The following is a 24,167-nucleotide window of genomic DNA, read 5'->3' on the forward strand; positions in this document are numbered from 1 at the left end:
GTTCAGCACCAAGGTATCAGGAGGAAGGCACCAGATATCTCCCAGGAAGGTGCAAGGTGGAGATGGAGAACCCCAAACATCACCGTGCAGTTCTGTCACCCAGGGTTTGCAACATGCTTTGTTGAGGACATAATTTTTTAAAGAATGTCTCAGTGCTAACAAAATAAATAAATCAAGTGCATCACTAGCCTTTGCATTAGTCATGCACAGTGAGGTCGCCTCCTGTCAACCCTGCGTGACAGGCCCAGGACTCGGGGTCCTGCTAAGGTCCCCAGGGTCCCAGTTATAAAAGTGAATGTGATATGCTTCATGTTTAGAAAGCAGTCATTGACATTATTTCACCAAAAAACAAAGTCATCAGAGGCTGTTGACTTGAAATATTTAGATAGTCAAAAATGCAAAACTGTTTTTGATGTGTAGCTCTCAGCTGCCAGTTTAAATAAGGTCACATAAACATACGACTCAAGGACCCTCTCTTTGGTCTCCTTCGGTTCTTTGTGGGGAAGCTGACAGAGCACAGCAACTGTCCCCAGCCTTCCAGAAGCAAGTAATTAAAAACAAAAAAAGGGGGGTGGAATTTAGAAATGTTTGCTTTAAATAGTAATCTTACTAAATATGTAATGGTGGGAAGTAAATATATCAATTAATACATAACTGTTAAAATGCCACATCAAACCTACCTTCACGGCACAATAATCAAAAAATCCGGTTTCTGAAAATATGGCTACTAAGATCATCTGTAGGGAGAAGAGAAAAGGAGACAAGGAGAACCCTTCAGCGCTGTCCTGAAATGACGTGAACAGTCGCACATCTGAGCCTGGCCAGTGTGAACACCACCGAGTCATCAAGCTTCTGCTGGGGCTGCCTGAAGCCCACGTGCAACCCCCTGCCTGGCACCTCCTGCTGGAGGGTCTATTTTTATCCAGGGAGATGTGCCCAGGTATATTATCATCCATCAGACCTTCACAACAAGCCCAGGTGTTACTGTTATTCTCTGTTTCACAGACTAGGAAACTGGAGGGCAGAGACAGGAGGTGACTTGCTCCCAGTCACAGAGCAAGGGGAGAAATGGGCCAGAATGTGACCTTCTGCACCTAAACCTCCACAAAACCAGCAATTTTAAACTGCATTAAATTTGGTTCCTTAATTTATTAAACAGATTTTTGTCAGCAGTTTGATCAGGACATGCAACTAAGAGCAGTTATGCTGAAATGCTTATTCTCTGAATTCTGTACGAACTCAGAATTCCTACTCAGCTGCATTTCTTCCTGATGGTGACATTCAGATGGTGACAGTAACCATCCTAGATAGTAACAAAAAGGAACGGCCCATTGATTCCAAGTCTAATCTGCCAGCCTGAACTTTCTGGAAGGTTCTCCATTCCATTTCCTCAGATGGCAGTGTACCATGTGTTCAACGTGGGGTGAGAAGATGCAGGTTCAAATACTGAGTCTGCTTCTGAGTAGTAGTTTATTTTAACCCTGAGCAAAAAAAAAATGATTTAATCCTGTGTACTTTGTTTTCCTCACCTTGCCTCTGATGTTTTGTTCCTTGTAAGGTTGTTGTGAAAATCCAATAAAATTATGTAAATTAAAGTACTTAGAAAATAGTAGGCTATATGTTGTCTTTCAAATAAACTGAACAAAACAAAAATGTCCAAAACTCAGTTTAGACCTAGTACAAATACCTGCCTTGTCTAGAGGAACCATCATACCAACCCAAACGGCCACCGGGGCTGTTTGTGGGACGCGCTGCTTCACGGGAATGTGAACGTGAATGGGTGGGTCCTGTGTGGTCTCCCACTCTCGTGAGGAAGCTGTTCCACACATCTGCGGCCAGAACCACCCAACAGAGGCTGGAACTCAGGGATCAGGGTAATTGGCCCCATGGCTAGTTGACTGCCGTGGAATAGGGTGGAAAAGGCAGGGGCCTGCTTACATAAATTGTCTTTCCTCCCCAAAAGTTCTAGAATCATAGAAGCTTGCTGAACTGCTTCCAGCTGAAAAACTAAATAAATAAACCTCTTGTTATGAGCTGAACTGAGCCCCCACGCTTATGTTGAAATCTTAACTCCCATTACCTCCGATGTGACTCTATTACAGGAGTGACGAAGTTAAAGTGGGGCCCTAACCCAGTCTGACCACTGTCCCTATGAAAAGGGGAGATGAGGACACAGGCACACAGAGGGATGACCATGTGAGGACACAGGGAGAAGGCGGCCATCCACGTGCCCAAGAGAGAGAGGTCTTAGGAGATACCAGCCCTGCTGATACCCTGGTCTTGAATTCCAGCCTCCAGAACTGAGGAAAGAAATTCCCACTGTTCAAGCCACCATTGTATTACTTTATTAAAGCTGCCCCAGGGAACTAACAAACCATTCGTTTAAGGGTTTTTTGGGGTTTTTCTTTTTATTATTTAACAAGACATCTGGCATGCCTCCTTCTTCCTTCCAGGTGCCCAAACCCTATGTAGTTTTTAGGACCCAATACAAACATGAGTTCCTCCATGAAGCCTGACCTCAGAGCACTGCCCTGATCCTCACCCTGCCTCCACAGAAGCAGCAGCCAATTTGGGTCACACTGAAACCTAGAGTAGCAGGGCCCTCGGCTACCATCGCCGGGGTGGGGTGCGGTGGGGTGGTAAATGTTAGTGAGGAAGAAGAGGACATGTGGTGACTTGCTCTCCAGAGTGGGTGTGCAGCCCAGAGTGGGGAGCCCTCCTTCAGACTACTCTGCTGCTGCGGGGTCTTCAAGAGATCAGGAGCTGCCCCCACTACTGTCCAGGCCCCTCCAAAGTCCACTTGTCCTAGTTAAATCGGTTTATGGCTCATTTAGGGAAGCTTTCTTCCTTTATCCATACACTTACAGGTACTTTTGCATTCCTGAGACCTGTATGGTTCATTTAGTTGGGCTATTCCATTTTATATTTTAAGGGCACTAACTAAAAAAATTGGCTAAAAAATGTCAATATTATTTCACTATCAGATAGGCCATAGACTGAAATTCTCCAGCTAACTAACCAGAGCCCCAAATGTCCCATCCTCCTCAGGAGAAATTAGCTAGACCCGCACTAACACTTCTCAGTCCAGCCCTGACTGTTGGGTGGCAGAGTATTTAGTCTAATAAAGGATTAGCAGCAGCAAAAGAGAAGGTCCCAGGTCACAGCTGCCTTGGGCACATCCCCCCGGAAGGACTGTGATTACCATGCCAAACAGCAGGGCCAGGGTCTCAAAATCAATCCATTCCACCACGTGGGTCAGGCTGGGTCTCTGCAATCAAAGCACAAATTTGAAAATTAATCCTGGTGATGTCTTCTGGGTGCTGAGCTGTAAAAATGTACTGCCCTTTACAGCAAACCCGCTCCTTGGGTCAGAGTCGGAAATCACACCATTTACTGGCCTCTGAAATCAGACTACATCACCGCTGAAAACCCCTCGTGCCCCAGGCAGCATAATGTCAGGCCTATGCCTTTCGTAATAAGAAAAGCCAGTGTCTTAAATCCTATCCCTGGGACTCTAGGAAGAGCTGTAGCCTGACCTACAGGATAGCTGCTGCTACTTCCCAGGGCTGACAGCCTCACACCACTCAGCTCCATGGCCCTGGGCTAATACATGACTACAAGGAGCCTTTCCTCAGCTAAACTGGAGAATGGCAGTGTGTGTGTGTGTGTGTGTGTGTGTGTGTGTGTGTGTGTGTGTGTGTGTAAGTCAAAGGAAAATACTTATCAATGCCATGAAGGGTGTTGATATTTTTCATGCCTCTACCATGGCTCCTGAAGGGCATGTGCAAATAGCCTGTAAAAGAGTGTAAAACACCAGCTAATGTCCAATCCCTGCACTGTCTGAAGCTGACACTGTATCCAGAGGTGACCCTTCAAGTGAAACGTCACAACTTACATCACCAATGACAGCCAGCGCCGCTAGTGCCGCGAGGGAGCCCAACATGGCTGCCAGTGCTCTGTGAACAATCTGGAAAGAAACGCAGGAAGCGATTGTATTTACAGCACACAAAGGCCTGTGCTGATGTCTGTCACTGTTGGCGCTCTACAACACATCCATTAAGGCAATAAATCATGGGTCTTGCTCTTTCAGAGTCTGGACACCCCCAGAAACACACACAAGCAGCCGCAGTCAGCCTCCTAAAGATGCTGCTTTCATTTCCTGATAATTAGGTGGCCCGCAGGGTGGAAGCAGGAGGCTGAATAAAGCATGTTCTCCACGGAAGCCCGCCAGTTAATTGTCACCACTTACCATCCAATCCCTGGGCAACTGGGCCCTTAGTTCCACAACATCAATCATGCTGCCAATTACTGAGACAACTGTTAAATCAAAGGTGCACAGCCCGCACTTAATCTGATGGGACTTCGGTGTGCTCACTGAATCACAAAGGTATCTTTTCTACTTAATTATAATTTCAAATGAACATGTAATTTTTTAAGACAAAATGTGAAGAAAGTTGAGGATGTGGAGAAATTAAAACCCTCAAACATTGCTGGTGGGAATGTAAAATGGTGCAGCTATCATGAGAAACAGTTTGGCAGTTTTTTTTAAAGTTAAATAATAAATTTACCATATAACCCAGCAATCCCACTCCCACAAATCTACCCAAGAGAAATGAAAACACCTAGCCTGTTAAATTAATTAAACTAGGAGGCCATTAGACTGAGGCATCTCCAATTCCATCGCAGCCCACATAAGCAAATCAAAGCCTCAGCGTCATGCCTTGAAGTAAGAAATCGAACCCCAAGGAAAACCAATCACAAACAGCCAACATGGCTTTCCCAAATAAGGAGAATGTTAAGCTACAGCCAATCAAATCACTTCCATGTTTGCTCTACCTTTTCTCTATAAAGTCTCTCCTTGGCTCCTATCAGTGGACTACTCCTAGCACTTCCAATTTGGCACTGCCAGATTCAAATCAAGTTTTGCTCAAGTAAACTCTTAAAACTTTAATATGCCTGAGTGTATCTTTTAACAGCCTATATAAGCATGAGGGTTCATAGCTACATTATTCACAACAGGCAAAAACTAGAAACATTCCAATGTCCAACCATGGTGAATGGTTAAACAAAATGCAGTGCATGCTATGACAATGGGACTACTGATACGCATGTGTAATGGATGTACCCAAAAGGCATATGCGAAGTAGAAGAAACGAGACACGGAAGACTGTATGTTCCACTTATATGAACTGTCCAGAAAAGGCAGGTTTAGAGACAGAAAGAAGATCAGTGTTGCCTGTGGCTGGAGGTGGCAGGAGAGGTTGAATGGGCCCCAGGGATCTTTATGGGGTGATGGAACATTCTGAAATTGTACTGTGGTCATGAATGTTTGTGTCACTGCTATGGCCTGTTTGTGTCCTCCAAAATTCACATGTCGGAATTCTAACCCCAAAGATGATAGTATTAGGAGCTGGAGCCTTTAAGAGGTGAAGAGAGAGGGGCCCTCATGAGTGGGACGAATACCCTATTAAAAAAAGCTCCAGAACCCTTGCCCCTCCTGACACACGAGGACCCAGTGAGAGGTCTGTGGCCTGGAAGAGGTTCACCTGCCAGTGCTGGCACCTTGATCTTGGATCCCCAGCCTCAGAACCATGAAAAACAGAGTTCTGCTGCTTGTGAGCCACCCGGTCTGTGGCATTTTGTCACAGCAGGTCAAGCAGACTGAGATAGAAAACTGCCTGAGCAGTGAGGGTGCTGATGTGCTGATGTCTGCAGACCCTCATGCCCCCTCCTTTCTTCCTGTTGCTCTCGCTCTCCCTGCACTTCTCTTTCTCCCACATTCACCAAAGTGCCCAGGGAGAACGTGAGCCAATCAGTTCACATTTCAACATTTAAAAGCAAACTGGAAGGTGACATCAACATCATCGTGGCAGAAGTTCCTCGTTTTGTCCTCTTTCTGACAGCTAATTGGGCATCCATCCACAAAGAGAAGTGCCTCTGTGGGGACAGTGGGGTCCAGCGGCACACAGCAAGGGCCTGGGCAGAGTCTGCCCACCTGTGTGTGGGCAACAAGCACACAGACCTTGGCAGAGGCCGTGGACCAGGAGCCCGCAAGCTGCCAGCCCCTTCTGGCCACATCAGGAAACCTGGAGCTGACTGGGGCAGATGCCCGTGACAGAGCTGGTGAAGTCCAGTTTCCCGGGAGCAGTGTCCCAAGCACTGGAGCAGATGCACACACATGTAGCGTGGACACACTGGGGACAGTATAAGGAGCTAGCTGGCTCGGGCTCTCCCACAGGCAGAAAGGGGGGTGAGGGTGAGCGAGTGCCCACTCCCCCACTATGGAAATGCTGCTATAGGACCCGTTGCTGTCCCACAGTGTCCAGAGTGTAGAGGTGGGGTCTCCACACCGGCGGAGGGACAAGATCAGGAAAGAGTTGGTGAGAATAACAAAGCACGCTAAAAGAATGCGGACCCCGCTGACTTGCTCAGGACTTCAGCAGGCAGCCCGGCCACAAACCCCCAGGGGGAGCTCCCCGAGGATGCCCGCCAGGCCCAGGGCTACCCCCAGCGCCCCGGGTGCTGACCTGCCCAGCTGCCTGTGCCCAGCTTCTCTGCACACCTCTGAGTGTGGCAGGAGCCAGCTCCACTGCATCAGGGAGACAGCAGGGCCTGTGGTGGGAAGAAACCACAGAGGTGAGCTGTGGCACCACCCTCTGGATAACAGCAGACAGGTTCCCAGCAGCCAGCCTGGTGAGTTGTATGAACCAGAAAAGACACAGAAGCTTAAGAATTCCACCACAAAAAAAAAAAAAGAAGAAGAAGAAGAAGAAGAAGAAGAATTCTGCCACAAGAGGACGCAGGAAGTATGGCACAGGTGTATCTACACCAGGCCTGGAAACACCTGATGTAACAGGCCGGACAAACAGTATCTCCCACCTGGATACAAATGGGAAAAGCTGAGGAGGTGTCTGCTACCTCAAATGCCAAAGCAGCAACTCAAAATCACAAGCAATGTGAACAACCAACGGAATATGTCATCACCAAAAGATGACAATAACTCCCCAATAACCAAACTCAAAGGCATGGAATTTTGCCATCTAGCTAATAAAGAGTTCAAAACAGCTGTATTAAGGACACTCAATGAGCTACAAGAAAACACAGAAAAATAATTCAACAAAACCAGGGAAACAACACATGAACAAAATGAGTTTAACAAATGGCTAGAAATCATTAAAAGGAAAAAAAAGAGAGCCAAACAGAAATTCTGGAACTGAAGAATGCAGTGAATGAATGAAAAATGCAGCAGAAGCATCAACAGCACAGCAGACAAAGTGCAAGAGAAAGTAAGTGGCCTGGCGGGCAGGCTCTGCAATCACACATCAGACAAGAACAAAGACAAAATGAAAATGAGTGAGGAAAGCCTACGCGATCTATGGGACTCGGTCAAATGTTCACGTATTAGAATAATCGGGGTTCCTAAAACAGAAGAGAGAGAGAAGGGGAAAGGAAGTTTATTTAAAGAAATAACAGCTGACAACTTCCCAAGCCTGGGGAGAGACCTGAACATCCAACACGAAGCAAAGAGATCACCCTGTTATCTCAATGAAGAAAGACCTTCTCCAAGACACATTGTAATGAAACTGTCACAAATCAAAGCTAAGGACAGACCCCTGAGAGCAGAGACAGAAAAGAGACTGTAAGCTACATTAGGCTCTCAGCGGATTTCTCAGCAGAAACCCTACAGGCCGCAGAGAGTGGGCCTGTCTTCCAGAGCTCGTGTAGAGAGGGGGAACAGATTGGACATCAGCAAGGACTTGGGTGTGTGGACACTCCCTGTGCGGTCAGGACCGGTCAGCTCCCACTCCTTGGGCACCAGGCTGTCTGGGAAACCAACTGTGTACACCGCAGGATGTGGGTGACAGTCAGACCCTGCCCCTGCCTCTGAGAAGCAGGTCATGCTCGTGAGAGGTAAGCCAGTGACAGGAACAAAAAAGAAGCACTGGGACCCACCTCACACACACACTCAGTCACACATGCACAGAGACATACAGACACACACACTCACACACCAAACATCCTCCCAACTGATTCGTCCCTGACTGGTCATCAAACTGGGGACAAGGCCAGCCCCCTGTGAACCTCAGATTTCTTCTTATATGTAAACCCTGTACCACCCACGTGTGTGTGGACACTGGGGTCAGGAGGGCAGCCGGCTGCCTGCACACTGAAGCTCAGTGGCATATGTGTCCATGGGCACCTCCACCTTCTCCAAGAAGGTGCTGCCTGCCCCACTGATGAGTCTGGGACCTGCACACATCATCCTGTCCGTGCCCCAGTTCCTCCACCTGTGAAACACCTGTCCTATGGGATCTCCTGTGTTAGCTTCCTAGGGCTGCAGTCACCAACTGGGTGGCTTAAAACAACATGACGTATCCTTTTACAGCTCCATAGGCCAGGAGTCCAACAGGCAGCTAAGCTCAAGGTTTCCGCAGGGCGTTCCTTCTGAGGGCTCTCGGGCAAAGCCCATGTCCTCAGCTTTATAGCTTCTGAAGGCCACTGTTATCCATGACCGGTGCCCAGCAGCAGTAGCCAAGTCCTCACGTCACCTCTCCATGACCCTTACTCCATAGTCATGTCTTCCCCTGAGCACAGCTGGGAAAGGTTCGCCACCATCAAGGAACTGGGCCCACCTGGAAACCCAGGAAAGTCTTCCAAGGCCCTTAACCTAGTCACAGCTGCCTCGTCCCTGCTGCCATACAAGGTCACATAGGCACAGCTTCTGGAGATTAGGACATGGATGTCTCCGGAAGCCACTATTCAGCCATTATTCTAGTTAGTTTCTAGAAAAAAGTAACTTATGCAGTCGCCAAGCCAGACCCACAGGGACTGCTAACAGACACTGGCTCAGTCCTTGTGCAGTGAGCGTCGTCCCCCCAACCCAGAGAAGTGAGGCAGCCTGGTGAGAGGCACAGTCCCCACGACAGCCACCTAGGACCATGGCTCACTCCATCATCACCAGCATGGGCTCTGGGCAAGTGACTTGACTTGACCTGCTCACCCAGAGTGTGGGGGTGACAACAAAGCCATCTCATGGGCTGTGGGGGTCCTGAGGGCACACACAGCACTGCGCCAGCCTCTCCTGCGTCCTTGAAGTCCAAGCCCTCAGGTCTCGCTGCAGCCCCTCCTGTCCCCCACACCTGTCTGTCAGCCTTCAAACAACAGCTCACTGCCTGCCTGTGGGACAGGACACTGCCAGGGCTCCAAGACAAGCCTGCAAAATATGGGCCATTTTTCTAAGGAATTACATGCAGAAACCTTGAAATATCAATCGTGAGCTTGCCTGAAGAAACTGTAGGCAGTGAGGCCTGGCCAGGTCACAGGTCCTGTGCACCCTCCCGACTCCTTCACTGCAAAAGTGTCTCTGTAGGTCAGCAAAGGGACCTTGTGACCTCACCCACCAGCGCTCCTGCAGTTCCGAAGTCCTACTTCAGAAGAGAGAAGGAAAGCTGCCTGTGGAAGGTGATGAGGCCTGCCTGCGGAAGTCTGCCAGGTGCCACAGGAAGCAATGTGTTCCAGGAATCACGATACTGAACTCTCAGCAATGAGAAGAGGCTCGCGGACAAAAGGAAATGAACGCACTGTCATTTAAATTGCAGCCTTGCAAGCTATGACAACAAAAATGAGGAAAACAGAACTTGGGGGTTTGCACGAAAAAACAGCACTGTAGCACGGCGTTGCACTCTGAATACAGCGTCTCACTCCACATATGTTCCCACTTCTGTCAGTGGAAGTGTGGACCTCTTGGAAGTCTGAAGGCATCATTTACTCATCGCTCTTGAACTTCATTGCACAGTTAATTTTTAAAGAAAATGCTGCAAGAGCTCTGAGACTAAATACGAAAGAACCCAGAGCAAAGACACGCTCTCACACAAAAGCTGCACCATTTTGCTTGAATTAGATGAAGTGAGTGTAGGGGGGAGCCTGTGTGTTTCCAGCAGAAAGGGGCCCGCTGTGCTGATCCTCACAACATAATAACGGGGGTGGATGAAGGGCACGTGGGAAAACTTTTCCTTTATGTGGTGGAAGTTTTTTCATTAAGACTGTGTCCTGCTTTTAAGTGATTTCATACAGTATGAGGGCATCACAGCTTTAGCTACGATAATGGGATTTCCACAAGCTGCATTGGGAAATTTCCCAAAGCCCTGTTAGAGACGCAAAGTTCAAGAATTAGGGAGATCCATCCAATTTTGTTTTTTGGGGATTTTAACAAGAGCTACTTTACAAGGATGAGAGATACGCCCCAAATCCTCAGGGAAGAAAATGGCACTCAGCATTACCTGCAGAAATGTAAATAACTAAGGAGCATCCTGAATGATTTCACCCCAACAAGTTACTAAAGGCTGATGTTTTGCTCGAATCAGTTTCCTGCAGGTCAGAGACAGGTGGTGCCCCTGCTCCCAGGAGCCAGGTCAGACCAGACCCAGAATAGGGCCTGGGCACCTGCTCAACACCTGGAGATGCTCTGGAAACATTCCTGTCTGGTGAGCATTTATGGAGCACTTCCTCTGTGCCACGTGCTGTCTGAGTCCACGCTGATAGAACCGGCAGACAGCATACAGAAGTGAGGGAAGTTGATGGCACACTAGAGTGGCAGTGTGACAAACTGACGGCAGAGCAGGACAAAAAGGGAGGGGCGTCTGGTGTGTCTGGCAAGCTGCTGGCAGCAGCGGAGGGGGGTGGCAGGCCAGTGGGTCTGCAGGCTACCTGGGTGGGGCGGGTACAAGCTGAGAGTGATTGCCCCCAGGGTCTAGAGACCTCGGGCTCTGGGAAAGCACTCTGCCCAAAGACGCAGGGCAGTTTGAGTCCTCGCCTAAGGCAAACCTACCCCTGGGTGGGCCCTGGGGGTGCTGCAATGTTTCCTTTGACCTGGAAAGCCCGCAGGGCTGGGGTACACATCCAGCCCCCACTCAAAATGCAGGACTTCCCCAGTCGGGGCATCTGGAGGGAATTCTGGGAGCACAGAAGTTACAGGAACACAAGGTCCAAAATACCATTCATTCTCTAACAACTCTGCAATGTCACCCTCCTTCTACATCAAACTACAGACACAACAAAATAATAGAGGAATTTTTTTCAAGAACAAATTGACACTGGACTGCATTTTTTAAATTACTAGTGACTATAGCTGATGAAAGCACATTGAATTTATTAAATCTGTAAGTTCAAAGTGATATTCAGGAAAGCAGAAAAGAGACATGAAATAAGCTCAGGGACTCCACTGGAAGTTCCTAAGGCAATAATTCATTACTATGAAGATCAACAAGTAAAATAATTTATCTCATGTATCTGGCATAAACTGTGATTCACATTAATAAAATTAGATAGGAGAGAGTCCTTTAGTACAGAGTGACTCATTTATGAGTGCAGATGAAATGACAGAATTAGTTTATTGCACACATGACTGAAGTAACTGGGTCAGTCCCTGACAGATATAGGAACCACTAGGAGCTACTGCTGCTCAGCTGTGCCGTCTGTACATGCAAGAGGCCACCTGACTCAGAATGAGGGCTTCTGTCCATGGTGCTGAAAGCAAACAGTCTCCCACAGGATCTGCTACTGAACAAGTTCATGTGTTGTAATGTCTGTAATAAATCAATTACCTTTTGGCAGAAAAAAAAAACATTAGGAGCAAAGGTAACAGGGAGTTTGACAATAAATGATCCTGGCTGCCACCACGTAACCTCAGTGAGTAACCTCAGCCTCCCTGAAAGGGGACATCTAGACGTCACACTCCTCCTGATACAATTCAAACTCCCAGCACACCTGGAACTATGTGGACCCCCAAGCAGTGCCTGAAGCCTTCGGATTGTAGCCTGTAAGGCAAAGAGGGCACAGACGAACAAATTAATCCCACCAGCCTGATCCAGGGTGAGGGAAGTCTGCACAATAATGAGACAGGGTTTCCACCAGGTAGGGAGCAGTGGACCTGTCTGTGCAGGCCTGATGTTGCTGTCACTAAAAGGGTCTTTAGAGGGGCTGCTGCAGGGCTGGCCCAGAGCTGGCGTCTGGGTGCTTGGCTTTTGGAATGCTCCCTACATCACCAAGTGCTAAGGTTGTTTGTGTGCCTGCTGTGCCAGTGTGCCTAGGCTGCCTGTATCAAAATGTGATTTATGGTGAACTGCTCTCCTGCCAGGAGTCAGGGACTTTGGTGAGCTGAGGGTCCCATGTGTGACAAGCCCCCAACTAAAGTCCTGATTCTTCCAGACTCTGCCTAACAAGTCCTTTCCCACTGCTGGTCATGGTAGCAAACCACAGCCCAGAGCACAGCCTCTGAGTCTACGAGTCCTTCTAGAAAATCACACAGGATGTGGGTGGTTATGGGAACCCCAAAACGATGATAATGTTGATTGAAAACAGAATGAGAATGGAGAGAATAGAGCTACTTGAGACTAACACAGACACGGAGCTATAAGAGCTAAACCAGTGAGTGGAGCTTGGTTGGACGTTGAGGCTCAACTTCCCAAAGCCAATTCCTCATTAGGTCGACTAAACAACCGTACGCAAACTTCTGGAACATTCCTCCCACAGGCCGTCTATGTGACGGCACCCTGTGTTATTCTGAGCTCGGTGAGAAATGCCCCTTCGGAGTCACAACTTCTGCCGACTTTCCAACATTCCATGTGTCTCCATAAATCTGGTTTCACAATTAAATCAGCAATGGACCTCCCAGCCCAGTGTGTGCACCTTGCCTCGTGATATCAAAGGCAGAGCCACACTCACAGTTTCCCAGAGACACCAAGTCTGCAGACACAAGACCGTCTGTGAACAGGCTCATCAGTTGAGTGGATAATCATAAGACAAGCCTTCTGCACACACAGCCCAGGGCTCCCAAGTCCCCACCATGTAACACCACCCCATGGAGAAGGCAGGGGCATTGAAACGTGCTCGTCCTACGATAAAGGCCCTGTGCCCCAGCATTCAACACTTGTCCCCTTAAGTTCACACTTTGGGGGCATCAGAGGAGGGTGTGAGGAAATCACATGCACATTCACTTTTCTCTGATGCACTATCGCTGGTGCCTGACAGGAGCCATCTTGCACACCAGCTGCCAAAACTGAGCAGGTGTCCAGTACGGGCAGCCTCCTACCTAGACTGAGGGGCAGGTCAAGTCTTAGAAAAGAGACCTCTGCAGTCTGGTCAGGAGGCAGGACTGAGCCCACTCAGGGCACCCAGCAGGCTGACGCACACTTACTTGTGGGCACAGACGAGTCTAGAAGAACAAACATGAACGTTACCTCGAATATAATGAGCATGTACACCGCGGCCAGGATGGCTGCAGCCACGATCACTTGTGCCTCCACGCTCGCACGGAGGTACTGATGAGCCATCAAAAGAGGAACAAGCTGGGTCTGCTGCAGGGAGGCTCGGATGCTGATGGAAACAGTTTCTCTGCAGAGTAAATAATAATTCCAGATGGTAAAGGAGGCAGACCTATGCCATCAATTCACGTGTGTTCCCTCGGGGTCCCTCCCAACACAAGTCGCCCATGACCGTAACTGAGCTGATGAGCTGATGTCTCATGACTCGGCCCAATTCCCAACCTGGCCAATGAGGTGTTCTGAACACAGGTGAGGATATGAGATGCAGCACACAGTCCACCCCGTGGCCACTGCAGGCGCCGCCCCACAGTTTACAGGGAGCGGGGACAAGGCTCACTGCTTCACCTGCTAACAAACAGCAAAGCCAACTTCTCACATGTGAGAGAATCAGAAAGGGCCATGTGCAACCTGAGAACCCACAGCCAGGTTGTTGCTGACAGAGGGGAAAGTGCCAGGAGCAAGAAGCACATGAGGAGCCAGCACTGTGTGGCGTGCTGAACCAGAAGTCTCTGCTCAGAGTTCAGGCAGTCACTATTCTGAGCTGAACCGTGCCCCCCACCACAAAATTCCTATGCTGACATCCTAACCCTCAGGATCTCAGAATGTGACCATACTTGGAGACAGGGTCTTTGCAGTTGTGATTAAGTAAACATGGGTGGGTCTTAATGCAACATGACTGGTGTCCTTATAAGAGGAGATTGGGACACAGACAGGCTCAGAGGGACCACCATGTGAAGGCAAAGAGAGAAGAGGGCCATCTGCACGCCAAGGAGAGAGGCCTCAGGAGAGAAGAACCCTGCTGATACCTTGAGAAAATCAATTTCTATGGCTTAAGTCTCCCAGTGTGCGGGCCTAGCAAACAGCAACCAAGAGTACAGAATTAATATGGAGAGACATTAAAGAAAAAAAGAAGGAATCCTAAATTTCCTAAAATTCCCCATTGTAGACCTCATGATATTAATGAAATTAAAGAATAATCTATAATATCACTTGCTTCAAAATGGACCCTGTGATCAAGCCTCTCACTTCCCGATGGGTGTGGTTATGACACCCTCCTGCACCCTTTGTGTTCACTCTCTAAATAGGGAGAGCATCTTGGCCAAGGCACGTAACTAATCTGGTGCTATGTGTGCCAAAAATTAGGGTTGCACAGGTCAAACTTCTTTAGGTGAGAGTGTCCCAGAGGACTGCCCCCCGAGACCTCAGTCACCTGAGACCCACCTGCTCAGCACCTCAAAGGTCCTGCTCACCACTAAGCGATCGCTTCTTCTTGGATTTAAAAATACTGTCCAGTTGTGAGTGACCTGTAGAAGTCAAGTGTAAAATCGTGGTAAGGCTTTGAACTTGATCCGTTACCCAGATCCAGTGCTATCAGCACAGGTGCTTGTTTAACATAAGAAGAGAGGACCACAAGGCCTTTCACTCATTCCCATGTCCCTGACACTAGAGCTCATCCAGGTTGAACTTGATTTCCTATGAGAAAAAGGAAACAGCTCCAGGTCTTGGAGACCTGGAATCTTCTGAGCCCGCGGGGCAATGCAGGGGACACCTGCTTGCAACCTGGAGCAGGTGGGAGGGAGGCCCACCCTGCTCGGCCCTCCTGAGCAGGGGACCAGATGTGAGCAGAGAAGGAGGGGCTGGTGGGCTGGGGACAGTCAGAGGGAGGACGGGAGTCTTGCTGACCACAGTCACAGAGGAAATTGAAACCAGGAACTAAAATTTGTCAAAGCATGGGCGAGAGAACAGAGATTCTCTTAAAACACTTTGGTGTTTGGAAGAAGCGTATGGAAAACACCCTTCAGTGAAGATCTCTTGTGTTCTTTCCGTTTTGCAGCTGGACTTGTGCGGACCCTGGGGCAGGGCCTGATACAGCTGTGGGCTGGCAGCTATGTGTATGTCAGCAGGCTGCTGAACCTCGTCCTTCCCAGGGAGCTCTTGCCCACGGCTGTGCCCTGCACATGGGGAAGCCACGCTGTGTCCCAGGACCATGGCCAGGGCCACTGCTGTAGAACAGCGGGGCCATGCCAGCCATTGCCCATGAAACTGCAGCCTCGTTCATAGTAAGACCTCTGCTCTGTGGGCCCGACTCCGTGGCAGGAAATTGTAGGGCATACCAACACTCCAGACGCTCCGTTTTGGATGACAGCCCAGTGTGCTGGCAGGCTTTTCTCCTATTGGTCATACTAGGGAAAGCCATGACCTGGGGATATGACTTCAAACAGAAGTCACCATGATAATCCAGGGCAGTCACCAAGGCTAGGACTCAGGGGACAGCTCAGGGCACAGGGGGGCCGGGCCTTGTCTGGGCTCTGGACCACGGTGACAATGCGGCTGGCGGTCCTTGTCTTCTCAGGTTGTGAGCTGAAGACCTCAGCTCGGAGACGCTGAGCACGGGACCATTCGCTGTAGAAGCAGAAACTTGGGGAAACTATGCATTCTCAGCCAAGTGTCCCCAAGCCCAGGGAAGCGGGGGTGTGGGAGTGTCCCCTGTACCGTGAGGGAAGGCCCGGGTTTAACTGACTTAGAGAAAAGGGGAAAGAGAAGTTCAGAGACAAAGCAAAAGAAGTCAGGGCTTGCCTGGCGATGGTGCCATTGCCCATGGCTCCCCATCAAATCCATTCAGGAGGAAACTGAATGTATAAAGAGAGGAAGTGGGCTTTGCCACCCCTTTCAAATAACTTAGAATGTGACCTGCTGTGGCCGCCGCCGCCTGGAGCCTGGAGCCTCGGCCTGGGTCACCTCCACAACAACGTGCTCGTCTCTCCCGGTATGACTCCGGCCGCCGACCTCCAGGGCCCCTGCCAAGTCCACCTGAAGCAGCGTGGAGTCTGCACGGCTGCTGAGGTTCGCAGCTGGGGGTATGTCAAGGTAAGCCAGAGCAAGGACAGGCCAGGGTCCCCCACCAGCCGCCCACACCCCTCCTCAAAAGGACAAGAACCAGCAGTTCCCTCCAACTGCACGACCGCCTGATCAACCACGCCTTATGCCCCAGCCCCTCACTCCTGACACAGCTGGTTTTGCAGCATTTAGTCACGTCCGTCTGGAGTCCTCTGGTTTGACCTCTACGTGGTGTCTCCCCATCCTATTGTCACCTCTGCTTCCACCTCCTACAGCCTGCCTCCAATTCCTCCCCGAGTTCCTGGACCCACAGGGAGGGGTAGACAGGACAGCTGTGTGAATAACAGACAAGCCTGCCCACATGCACGCCCAACTCCTCACCTGCGAGTTGAGCCACCACAAAGAGAACTAAAACTAGGAATTCTGAAATCGGCAAAGTGATGTCCACAGACAGTAAGGTGTGCTCATCTCCAAGCTTAAACACTGCTGGCCTCCGCGCTATGGACTGAAAGTCCATGTCCCCCCATACCTACAAGGCCTGCCCCCCACTGTGGCTGTATTTGGAGATGGGGCCTCTAAGGAAGCAGCTGAGCTTAAAGGAGGTGATGGGGGAAGGTTGCATTCTGACAGGATCAGTGTCTCTATCAGAAGAGACACCAGAGCTCGCTGTCTGTCCACACACCAAGGAAAGACCTGTGAGGACACAGCAGGAAGGCAGCCGTCTGCAGGCCAGAAAAAGACATCTCACCAGAAACTAAATCAGCCGACACCCTGATCTTGAACTTCCAGCCTCCAAAATTGTGAGAAATAAATGTCTCTTGTCCAAGCCACACAGTCTGCTGTTTTTGTCACAGCAGCCAGAACTGACAAATACACTCACAATCTCATTCCTACATGACACGTTTGCCTTTTAATGACAAAGTCTGAGGCCTACAAAAGGCAAGAGCCAAGCCATCATCACACCCAGAAGACCGAGCCAGGAAAAGAACCAGTGAACTTGAAGGTGGGTCAGCAGAAACCACCGAAGCTGAAACCGAAGGAAGTGAGAGGGGCCCCGGGGAGGCCAGGACCTAACCGGATGCACCACGGCCGCCATCACCCTCGTGGGAGTGTCACCAACCACCTAGTACGGTCTCACCAACTGCTCCTTCCCCTTTCATTCAATAAAGGTCCTACCTGCCTGTGCTGTGAGCTTTGGCAGTTGTAACAGTCCTTAGGTGTCTCTGGGCTTGTGAATCTCAAATACGGACAACCGTCCGTGTCAGTATACGGTGTGGATACAGTAGCTTTCCAGGGGCGACACGGCCAACAGCTGCCAGAACTTTCCTTGATCTGGATACAGGCTAAATGAAATCTGTAACAATGAGAAGCAGTTACTAATAGATTTGTGGTATGAGAGCAATAGAAGTTAAATAATTTGGTAACAGGTGGGAATAGGGTTATGATAATGGTGCTGACTGATGTATCTGAAACGCGCCAGCTTCCTCTGAAGAGCTTTTCTTAGATGTTAGGATAAAATTCCAATCCATTATGCTGTTTTCAGCTACAATGGGCCTAGATTATTGGTATTTGCTAATTTGAGGATTAATTACCCAGCCACAAAATTAAACCATCAGAGGTGGGTAAATGCGGTTTTCCCCCCATGGAGAGCAGGGGGGACTATGTGATGGGGGGGAGGACACATTGGTGAGATTGGCAGAGCACCTTAAACACCATTAGAAAGTAAATTAAAGTGACGATACCATGACAGACAATAGCAGTTCGAAACTAATTCCTCAGATTCCATTTAGACTGCGTCGCAAAGATGCCCAAACTCCATCTGCCAGAGGATGAAGACTGGACACAGAGCTCAGATCCGCTCTTAGGGCATCCGGGGAGACCTGGCCCACCCTGGCCTCCTCCTGGGAAATCTCAGTGCGCCCACACACCAGGCCTGGCCAGCCAGCAAGGGCTACAGAACCACAGCTGTGTGAGCAGGAAGCAGAGAGGCAAATGGGCAGCCAAACAGGGAAAACCATCCAGTTCTCAGAGTCTCCTGTGTTTGTTTCTCGCACAGCCTCCCTTTCTCCAGGCCCAGGAGGAGCTCTCCCTGTGCATTATTAAAGAGCTGCCTTACGCAATTCAGTGCAGTCAGCACTGTGTTCACATGTGGCATGCACCGCTGCTTCTTCATGTCATGCTGAGGAGGCTCATGGTCACATACACTGAGCCCCAACCCTCACACCCACACTTGCAGGTAATGAAAACCAAGTATTCACAGCCACCATGAACATGCACACAACTTCCAGTCACACGGTCGTCACCATGGGCTCCCTGCACAGAAGCACACCTAGCCCCAGGGTCACACCCATCCTGGAGTCCACATGGCAGTCACAGAAACACCGGTCCCGCACCCCATCCTCTGTCACAATCCCAGACCCTGTCACAGCAGCATGCACCAAACACCCAGCGGGGTCTCCTGATAAAGGTACACACAAAGCATCTTATGTCAATCCTAACATTTGACGCTTACCCAGAAATGACTCCCCAAGCACAGACATGACCCCAAAATGGCCACAGATCACAAATGATGCACATGTCACAAACGGGCACACACACAGAGATACACACCACCACACACAGGGTCCACGCACCTATTCATTCAGCAAATATATTGTGAGTGCCTGCGATGTGATCATGGCTAAGACTGCATCAAGACACACAAAGGCCAGCAGCGAGACACACTCCCTCACGACGGAGTGCACACTCATGTGCCTCCAGAAACTTGCAACCCTCACGGTGGATGTATGGGCAAGTAAAATCGGAGTAAACAGTAAAAACAGGGTGGCCCCATTGGGCAGAGGCCCAGGGCACCAACTCAAAAGGGACCTGGGCCACCCATGTTTGCTGGACATGTCCCAACACAAATAAATGATGTTTACTTCATGTGGCTGAAAGAGAATTTAGTAAGGCACTTGAGGTGGGAAATAAGACCCAGGGTGCAAGCTAACTGCCTTCTGGAGAGCAAAGCCAGGTCGCCAGGGCTTTTGTTGTGTGACTGGGGACAAGGGCAGAGGAGTATTGCTAAGGGCAGGCCTCCCCCGCCACCCCCAGCTCACCATCCCACACGCCTTCAGCATCTCCTCCACAGAAATGTGTAAGTCCCACACTGAGACACCCTGCCACCCAGCCCAAAGCACCAGGGGTCTGCTGAACCCACAGCAGAGCCCCCCGGGGCGTGGTACTCACGGAGCACACCACCACAAAGACAAACAGCCCCATGACTTTCAGCCACCGCACACAGTGCCTGCAAGAGAAAAGGCAGGCGCCAAGTCACATGGTAACAGTACTGTCTGCATGTCCCAGATCTGCCACACCCCTTGCTGAAGCCTTGGGTCATCTCCATCTCAAAGCCCGTGTTTGGAACTCTTCCCATAGATGGCATGAAAGAGCTCACCACAACCAGTAAACCTACTGCCTCATGGAAGGCAGCTCAGTGGGAACAAGTTAACCCCAAGCGTTTGCACCAGCTTGTTGCCAGAGATGCTAAGTTGAAGGTCTGAGACTCTTCACTAGCCTTTAAAGGCTCCAGTTTCCTGAAAACAAGCCTTATCTTGGCTGTCAGATTCGTATTTATCAACTATTTTCCTCTAAGTTTTCTGAAAGGTGGGAATATGGATCTGATCATCAACTATAAACACACTGAGACACAACCAAACAATTCAAGAAAAAAAATTGCAATGCTGTAACAGGTTTGTAACTAGCAGAGCCTTTCAAAAATTTCTTAGGAGATAATTGAAGAGACAACCAGGCGACACGCTGGGCCCCTGAGGACTCCTGATGCTCTGGGCCCAGTTCCCATACACATTAACAGTGGGTGCAGGCCCTGGGTCAACCTGGGTCTGGGCACCCTCTGCGCCCCTCCAGCCCCACCTGTGCTCCGATCACCCACTAGGCCCAGCAGAGCCATCTCCCAGTGATACCCTCCCCAGCCGACCCTGGGGTGTGCTCTCCCACTGGCCACTCCCTACGGGCAGGCACTGAGTTGTTTTGCTGTGTCTCTGCACACGGAGGGCACTGGCACTCAGTCACAGGGACTGCTGAGCCAGTGCACTCTACCTGCAGACCTCACAGGTGGGCAGGAGAGGAGCAACTCTTAGACATTTAATCTGTAATGGACTCTGTGGTGGCCCATTCGCAGTGCCGCCTGATATGTCTTCCAGGAAAGGTGTGTCACCGTGTGGGCTGGGGAGGATGGCCTGATCGCTGTCCTACCTCGGCCTGGAGAGGTGAAGCCTGCCAGGGGCGCCCACCGGAAGCTCCCGCCTCTCCGAGGAGCCCACTGCCTCCTCGCTCTGCCCCTCCCACTCCACCAAGCCGCTCTCCCATGATGCCTCAGGCGTGACAGCCTCTGGAAGGTCAGTGGGCATGCACTGTGACCTGGAAAGCATGGCTTCTAGGTTATTCCCATGGAAACAGCAGCATCTGCAAGACAAGAGCTCGTGTCAGCGGGGATCTGTGAAATGAGGGGTTGGCCCTGCTGCAGTAGAGCTGGTGCATGGGGTCTGCTCTCTCTTGACACCCCAGAACCTCTGGCTAATGGGGAATCTTCTGGGGTCACTCAGATCCTCAAAATACTTTGGGAACCTTCAAGAAACATCAGTTTGTTCTGAGTTTAGGACCTACAACAAAGCCATTTCTGGCTTAGACCAGCTCCTGCTCATGTCTGTATTTGCTTCCTCTTGGAATGTGCTGGAGTTGATGGGCCCTCATCCTGTGGGACACTCACCCTGAAGTGGGGCACGTGGCCTAAGCCTTCCTCACCTTAATGGACCAGCAGGGAAGGCGTTCTCCCCAGCCTTCCCACCGACATCCACACAACATGAGCAGAAGTGAGGACAGCAGTGCCAGACCAGATGGGCCCAAGAACCAGAGCTACTCTACAAGGATGAATCAAGGGCAGTCACAGACTCTCATCAGGGTTACATGTGGATACGTCCATTTACTTTTGGTTGAATCCCAGGGCTTCTGAGAATTCCCTCGGCATAGATGCACTTGACTCTAGTAAGGTTGCACCAAAGTCTAGACTTTTCATGTATTGCATGGAATATTCATGGGACCACAATACTGACATTACAATCGTCACAATCTGTAGAAGTGGGTGCTGCCACTCAAAGCCAGCTGCCCACAGGGCATTGTGATTCTCCTGAACAGTTGTCACTGCTTTACAGCTGGTTCACAGCAAGAAAAAAAATAGCCTTATTCAGAAGGACAGGCCCAGAGACACAAATCAGGCTGTGCAAAACCAATATGTAACAAGAACAAATGATGTTGACAATGTGCAAACTTTGAAAGTAATCAGTAATCTTTTCTAAGAGTTTTGTGACCCGGAGATACTCAGATGTGTGAGGAATAATATCACAACCCCCTCAACTTCTGAACAAACACAACTGTAACTAAAATTGGAACAAAGGAAACCATTTTATTATAAGTAAAAAGAGGAAAGCTAACATCAGTGTGTCTGGAGCAATGCTATGTGCTAGAACTTTCTTTGGTGGTGGGGATGAATAGTCTCTGCCCTGTGCAGCATGATGGCCACATGTGCTCACTGGCCACTTAAAATGTGCACTGCAGACTTGAATTTTTATTTCATTAATTTTAATGAATTTAACTTTGAATAACCACATGTGACAAGTGGCCACCATGCTGGTTAGTGCCAGTGCAGGGCATGCTCTGAGCCTTGTGCCATTAGCTGTACATCCCCACCCTCCACACCCTGAAAAGGACACATTATTTTCTGAAAATATGTAAATCAATGGGTGTTATCTTAATAAGCTATTTGATCAAATTAAAACTGCAACAAGTGCTCGCTTTGGCAGCACATATACTAAAATTGGAACGATACAGAGAAGATTAGCATGGCCCCTGCGCAAGGATGACATGCAAATTCGTGAAGTGTTCCATATTAAAAAACAAACAAACAAACAAACAAAAACCTGCAACAAATTAAGGTGGCCAAACATAAAGCATTAAAAAGTCCTGCCCATGACCAAGACCTCAATTTGCTTCATGCAAAAAAAAAAAGAAAAAAGAGGGGGAGAAACAATTTGTAAGCAAACCTGACCCATGTTCTCCTCCTTTGAAGTGGATTTTGTGACGTTTTCTGACATAAGGCACAGCTCGGCATCCTGGGCCATGTCTCTGTGCGCACAGGCCCGGGACAAACACTTACTTGCACATTATGGCTTTCCAATGAATCATTACTTGTAAAATGTCTCAGGCCTTAACAGCTTACCAAGTAATTCAAAGGAAAGCATTAAGGGAACAGATGTGTGAAGTGTTTGGTTTCAAAGTTATTGATTAGGAGAGATGGAGGAGAATCAAGTCATCCCTTTGGTGGCAGGAGGCCATGCTGGGCACTGGGACATGGGATGAAGAGGACACCAGCTGGCAGGTTCTCCAGTAAGGGCATGGTGCAGTATTTGAGGGCACAGAAGAAGCAGTGACTCTTGGGAGAGTTGGGGGGAAGCCAAGGCTTCACAAAGGAGGTGACGTCTGAGCCCCCTTGAACTTGAATGGGCTGCCCTGATGAGCCAGAGAGGGGAGGAGGTTGCTCTTGTCCAAGGGCTTGGTGAGCACTTTTCCAGGGAGATACCTGTCCTCACAGGGCCCCTGGAGGGAGCCAAATCATCTCTGCACTGTCGGGTGATAAGTCCAGGTTCCCACACCCCATCCAAATCCCATGAACCTGAGACTTTGGAAGGCAAGGCCAGGAGCCCGCGTGGCATATGAGTATTCCCAGAGGGTCCTAGCACGCCCTAAAGAGTGAAGGCCCCCACAGCACAGTTGCAGACAGGACTGGGGAGAGGAGAGGGTGGGCTCCTCAGAGGCCATGGGGGGAGGTGGGTGCAGGAGACCCAGCAGCCTGCCCGCCCACACAGGTGCAAAAGGTCAGCCGGCTGGAGAGGTAGGGTCACCAAGTCTGTAATGTGAGGGGAGCCCGGGGACACCAAGCAGGTGGTGGCTCTGACTTCCAGAAGTTAATCTGCAGAAGGAAGAGGAGATGAGGCTGGAGGCCTAGACCAGGCCCTTCATCCTGAAGGAGAGTCTGTAAGTTTTCCTGCAAGTCGGCTCTGCTCAGGACATTCCAGAGCCACCCAGATTCATCCCCCAAAGGGCCATCCAGCTTTCAGGAAGTGGAGATTTCTTTTGAATCATACACGTTCAGCCTCATCACTATTGGCATTTGAGCCAGATAATTCTTTGTTGTGGAAGCTGTCCTGTGTTGTGGGATGTTTAGCAGAGTCCCTGGCCTCTCCCCTAAATGCTAGCAGCACCACTCCCCGACTTGTGACAACAGAAAATAGCCTAAGACATTTCCAAGCTCAGCCCCGGCTGAGAAGGCCTGGCCTGGTGAGATGGTCTGGCAGAGCTGTGTGCATGCATGACTGCACATGTGCTATTTAATCACCGCAGGGTCATGCTCGAGGTCACATAGAAATTCATAAGCCACGCAAAACAACCACTAGAATCATGAGCATCTACTACTTTGAGCTGACAAGGATCTGGCAGAGACCAAATATGTCAGGTAAAAAAATTCCCAACTCAGGCAGAAATTCTCCAGCATAAGGGCTGAGGGCAATGCTCAGAGGTTTCTTCATTTTATAAGATGGACAAAAACAAAACAAACAAACAAAAAACTCACCCATTCTCTTGTGAGGAATTCCTCAGCAAAGGGGTACTTTCTGTAAAGCAAGGGTCTCCGGACCTGGAGCTGAAGAACTGGGGTAAAGGAGAGCGACACCTGAAAGACACAGTGAAGAGAAAGGGATCCCCAACAAAAAACGGCAGGTCTCAGGCTGGTCGAGTGGCGCGATGGTTAAGAGCTGGCTGGGACGCCAGAGGGCCCCGGTTCGGATCCCACATATGAGGACCAGTGACACTGCCCTCCACAGCTAAGATGCTGAACAACAGCTCAACCTGGAGCTGGGCTGCTGTGAGTCGCCGGTGACGGCATAGGCTGCAGCC

The 24,167-nt window shown here is 49.8% G+C and overlaps 1 protein-coding gene across 1 annotated transcript in view; it reads right to left on the bottom strand.

Moving 5' to 3' along the window:
- The window catches only part of OCA2 (OCA2 melanosomal transmembrane protein), a 93,864-nt gene that overhangs the window by 59,282 nt on the left and 10,415 nt on the right, over nucleotides 1–24,167 (bottom strand). The window contains exons 3-12 of the mRNA XM_019628904.1: nucleotides 23,845–23,943; nucleotides 20,415–20,624; nucleotides 19,389–19,446; nucleotides 17,442–17,514; nucleotides 16,014–16,174; nucleotides 14,544–14,626; nucleotides 13,239–13,392; nucleotides 3,896–3,967; nucleotides 3,203–3,268; nucleotides 681–737 (exon numbers count right to left, since the gene is read on the bottom strand). Coding sequence (XP_019484449.1) covers nucleotides 681–737; nucleotides 3,203–3,268; nucleotides 3,896–3,967; nucleotides 13,239–13,392; nucleotides 14,544–14,626; nucleotides 16,014–16,174; nucleotides 17,442–17,514; nucleotides 19,389–19,446; nucleotides 20,415–20,624; nucleotides 23,845–23,943 — 1,033 coding nt within the window. The remainder of the gene's footprint in view (nucleotides 1–680; nucleotides 738–3,202; nucleotides 3,269–3,895; nucleotides 3,968–13,238; nucleotides 13,393–14,543; nucleotides 14,627–16,013; nucleotides 16,175–17,441; nucleotides 17,515–19,388; nucleotides 19,447–20,414; nucleotides 20,625–23,844; nucleotides 23,944–24,167) is intronic.

Source organism: Hipposideros armiger, unplaced genomic scaffold (assembly GCF_001890085.2).
Source record: "Hipposideros armiger isolate ML-2016 unplaced genomic scaffold, ASM189008v1 scaffold_814, whole genome shotgun sequence".
In the NCBI taxonomy this organism is placed as follows: domain Eukaryota; kingdom Metazoa; phylum Chordata; class Mammalia; order Chiroptera; family Hipposideridae; genus Hipposideros; species Hipposideros armiger.